Source organism: Apteryx rowi, unplaced genomic scaffold (genome assembly GCF_003343035.1).
Source record: "Apteryx rowi isolate R43461 unplaced genomic scaffold, aptRow1 scaffold_1088, whole genome shotgun sequence".
In the NCBI taxonomy this organism is placed as follows: domain Eukaryota; kingdom Metazoa; phylum Chordata; class Aves; order Apterygiformes; family Apterygidae; genus Apteryx; species Apteryx rowi.
In genome coordinates this window covers 38,101-41,768 of record NW_020447295.1, presented here as the reverse complement: position 1 = coordinate 41,768, position 3,668 = coordinate 38,101, and the positions used below count along the sequence as shown (strand labels likewise).

At 62.0% G+C, this 3,668-nt stretch overlaps 2 protein-coding genes across 2 annotated transcripts in view; both read left to right on the top strand.

The window, feature by feature from the left end:
• The first annotated feature begins 29 nt into the window (after positions 1 to 29).
• Positions 30 to 1,449, top strand: CDK2AP2 (cyclin dependent kinase 2 associated protein 2). Its single transcript, XM_026071971.1, has 3 exons — positions 30 to 249; positions 336 to 468; positions 1,103 to 1,449. Exons 1-3 carry the CDS (start codon positions 235 to 237, stop codon positions 1,168 to 1,170), a joined length of 216 nt encoding a protein of 71 aa, XP_025927756.1. The 5' UTR covers positions 30 to 234; the 3' UTR covers positions 1,171 to 1,449.
• Positions 1,450 to 2,155: 706 nt separating this feature from the next.
• PITPNM1 (phosphatidylinositol transfer protein membrane associated 1) overlaps positions 2,156 to 3,668 on the top strand; it is a 19,481-nt gene continuing 17,968 nt past the window's right edge. The window contains exon 1 of the mRNA XM_026071837.1: positions 2,156 to 2,394. Coding sequence (XP_025927622.1) covers positions 2,156 to 2,394 — 239 coding nt within the window. The remainder of the gene's footprint in view (positions 2,395 to 3,668) is intronic.

The window sequence follows — 3,668 nt, the reverse complement described above, 5'->3', positions numbered from 1 at the left end:
GTGGGGCAGCGGCCCCGCCTGGGGGGTGGGGGGGGAAGAGCGCACCGGGATGCCGCAGCCGCCCCCGGGGAGGCGGGGGGTGCATGGGAGGGAGGTCGCGGCAGCCGGTTCCCCGGTAACCTGCCCTTTCTCTGCCCGCCCCCGCCAGCCACGAGTGTCCCGTCGCCGTCCGGATCCGTGCCTGGAGCCGCTGCCCCTTTCCGGCCCCTCTTCAATGACTTCGGCCCACCGTCCATGGGCTACGTGCAGGTGAGGCGCAGGACCGGGGCCGGGGCCGGCCGGGGCGAGCGGCCCTGCCCACGCTGCCCTCACCCCGCTCCCTCCGTCCCTCGCAGGCTATGAAGCCGCCCGGGTCGCAGGGCTCCCAGAGCACATACACGGACCTGCTCTCCGTCATCGAGGAGATGGGCAAAGAGATCCGGCCCACCTACGCGGGCAGCAAGAGCGCCATGGAACGGCTGAAACGGGGTACGGGGCGCTCAGATGCTTTGGCTTTGGGCCCAGCTGGCTCTCGCGGCCGAGCGGGGCAGCCGGAGGGGTTGTGTGCAGCTGGGGGTCCACTGTCCCGGAGGGAAAAGCAGCCTCCTGCGTGTGCGAAGCCCGCTGAGCCTGTGGCGGGCCCAAGCTGCTTGCTGCTCCGGGTGTCTGAAGGGCTGTTATCTTCCGAGCACAAATGCACCGTCATGTTGTTGCTGCGCCAGGCACGCTGGCGGTGCCGTCCTGCTGGCACGTTTCCCTTGGCGTCGGAGACTGGAGCGGGAGCTAATTAGCAGTTCTCTTGCTGTTCTCTCCCTTCACCTCTGCTGAGCGGGCTGGGGGGGACAGATGAGATATTTTGGCTCAAGTTGAAAGCCCGAGTGCAGGACTTTGTGCTCTGCTGACAGTCTCTGCTCTGACAGCAGCAGGAATCCCTCCATCCTGCACAGGCTTGGAGGGGAAGGGGGATAGCCCAGCTCTGCTTACCCCACCAAGTCCTGCTACCCCTGCTCTGAACATCGGAGGGGGGGAGACACGCAGAGCTGGGGCAGTCTGGGAGCCCCCCCCACGTGGACTGACCTTTCATTATGGACTCGGCTGATGTCCCTTGTGCTTCTCCCCCTAGGCATCATCCACGCTCGGGCGCTGGTGAGGGAGTGCCTGGCAGAGACAGAGCGCAACGCACGCACGTAACAGCCACTCTTTATGGACCTTTCTGTCCGCGAGCGTCCAAGACCTGGAGGTCATCCACCCCCGTGAACCTTGCCACCAATCAGTGTCTTGAGAGCCTGGTTCTCCCTTCGCCCCGTACAGACCTTTTACCTGACGGCCACCTGATCCTTGGCAGCTGCCCTGCTGCTAGGCGGCGCTGGGAGGCTGGCCTTTTGCTGCGTGCTGCAAGCACCTCCAGGGCTTTTCTTCTCTCTTTATAAATGCTTGTTTTTATAAATAAAGGAAATTGTTGGGATTCTGCTCCGCCTCCAGCCCTTGTGCTTTGTCTCCTCTGCTACGGGCACGGTGGCAACAGCTGTTCCCCCAGTTCAGCCCAGAAGTGGCGGAAGAGCTGGCGCAGCTTAAATCTCGCGTTTGGGGTCAGGAGAGCCTCTTCCTGGATCCCAGCCCTGTGCTTTGGGAAGAGATGAGCAGCGCGTGTGGCATGGCCCTCCAGGCTACGCTGGTGGGCCAGGCGCTAGGGCAGCCTGTCAGGGCAGGTCTGGAGCTATGGGTTTTGCGAGCAAAACGTGATGCTGCCCCGTTGCGTACGTCCTGCCCGTGCCCCACGCTTGGCGAGTGGGTGCTGTCTGCTCTGTGGGGCTGAATAGTCCAACAGCAGAAGGGTCGGCCAGGTGCCTGGCTTGCCCCCTGGGCGCTGGGGGATGCGGAGATGACACAGTGTCCTTTCTGTGTGTGGGGGGGGATGGGGCTGCAGGAGGAGCACTGAGCGGAAAGGGAATTTTAGTAGGGCAGGACTATTTTGGGAATGAGAACAAGGCCTTTTCACAGATTGATGGGGCTGGGACATCTTTGCTCCCTTAGAGCTATGAGGTGTGGGCAACTGTGAAAGGCGTTTGGCAGAGTCCAGCGTTCCCACGTTAACCCTGCAGTGAGGCAGTGGCAGAGGGGACTGGTGAGGAACGTGTCTTAGGGGAAGAGTAAGGGCAGCACCTGCTTCCAGACCATGGCTGTGGCGGTGCTGGGAGGGGCAAGGGTGAGCCTGGTGGGGCAGGAAGAGGGCACGGGTAGGCAGGGCAGGACAGGCACAGGCAGGGAGGAGTGGCTGGAGCATGGCTTCAGGAAGGGGAAGTCATGCCTGAACAACCTGACAGCCTTCTACGATGAGATGATGGGCTTGGCGGCTGAGGGGAGAGCAGTGGATGCTGTTTATCTTGATTTTGGTGAGGCTTTCGACACTGTCCCGTAAGACAAACTGAAGAAGTATGGACTAAATAAACGGACGCAGGTGGATTGAAACCTGGCTGAGCTGCCGGGCTTAGAGGGTTGTGATCAATGGCACAAAGTCCAATGGGAGGTCAGCCATGAGCTGTGCATCCCTGGGGCTTATACTGGGTCCAGTACTATTCAGTGTCTTCATTAGCAACCTGGATGAAGGGACAGAGTGCACCCTCAGTAAGTTCGCAGACGGCACAAAACTGGGAGGAGTGGCTGATACTCCAGAGGGCTGTGCTGCCATTCAGAGGGACCTCAACAGGCCGGAGAGATGGGCAGAGAGGAACCTCATGAAGTTCAGTAAAGGGAAACGCACAGTCCTGCTCCTGGGGAGGAATAAGCCCAGGCACCAGGACAGGCTGGGGACTGGCCAGCTGGAGAGCAGCTTTGCAGAGAAGGACCTGGGAGTCCTGGTGGACACCAGGCTGACCATGGGCCAACAGCATCCTGGGCTGCATTAGGAAGAGTGTGGCCAGCAGGGTGAGGGAAGTGATCCTTCCCCTCTGCTCAGCACTGGTTGGGCCACATCTAGGGTGCTAGGTCCAGGTCTGGCCTCCCCGGGACAAGAAAAACATGGACCTGCTGGAGCGAGTCCAGCGAAGGCCACGAAGATGGTTAAGAAACTGGAGCATCTCTCATGTGAGGAGAGGCCAAGAGAGCTGGGGCTGTTTAGCCTGGAGAAGAGAAGATTCAAGGGGGATCAATGTGCCTGACCGGCCATCAGTACCTGGCGGGGGAGCACAGAAGTCAGAGCCAGACTCTTCTCAGTGGTGCCCAGTGACAGGACGAGAGGCAATGGGCACACGCTGACTTAAATGCAATCCTATTTGAACAAAAAAATTACTTATTTACTTATTTATTTACTTGTTACTGCCAGGGTGGCCGAGCACGGGAACCGGTTGCCCCCCGGAGAGGTCGCGGGGTCTCTCCAKCCTCGGCGGTGCTCGGCCCCCGCCCGGACGCTGCCCCCAGCAGCCTGCTCGAGGTGCGGTGCTGCGGGCCGGGGGTTGGGCTGGAGGGTGTGCAGGGGGGCTCGGGAAGGGGGAGAGGCCCCCGGGCACGGCAGGGGCAGGGGCAGGGCTGCGGCCCTCGGGCTCCCAGACCGGGCCGAGGCAGCGCCGGGCCGCCACACGCAGGGCTGCCGGCGCGGCGACGCTCGCCGCTTCCCCGGTTTGATGTCACGGCCCCCCTGACGTCACAGCCGTCTCCGTGGGAACGGGCTGTGATGTCACAGGCCGGCGCGG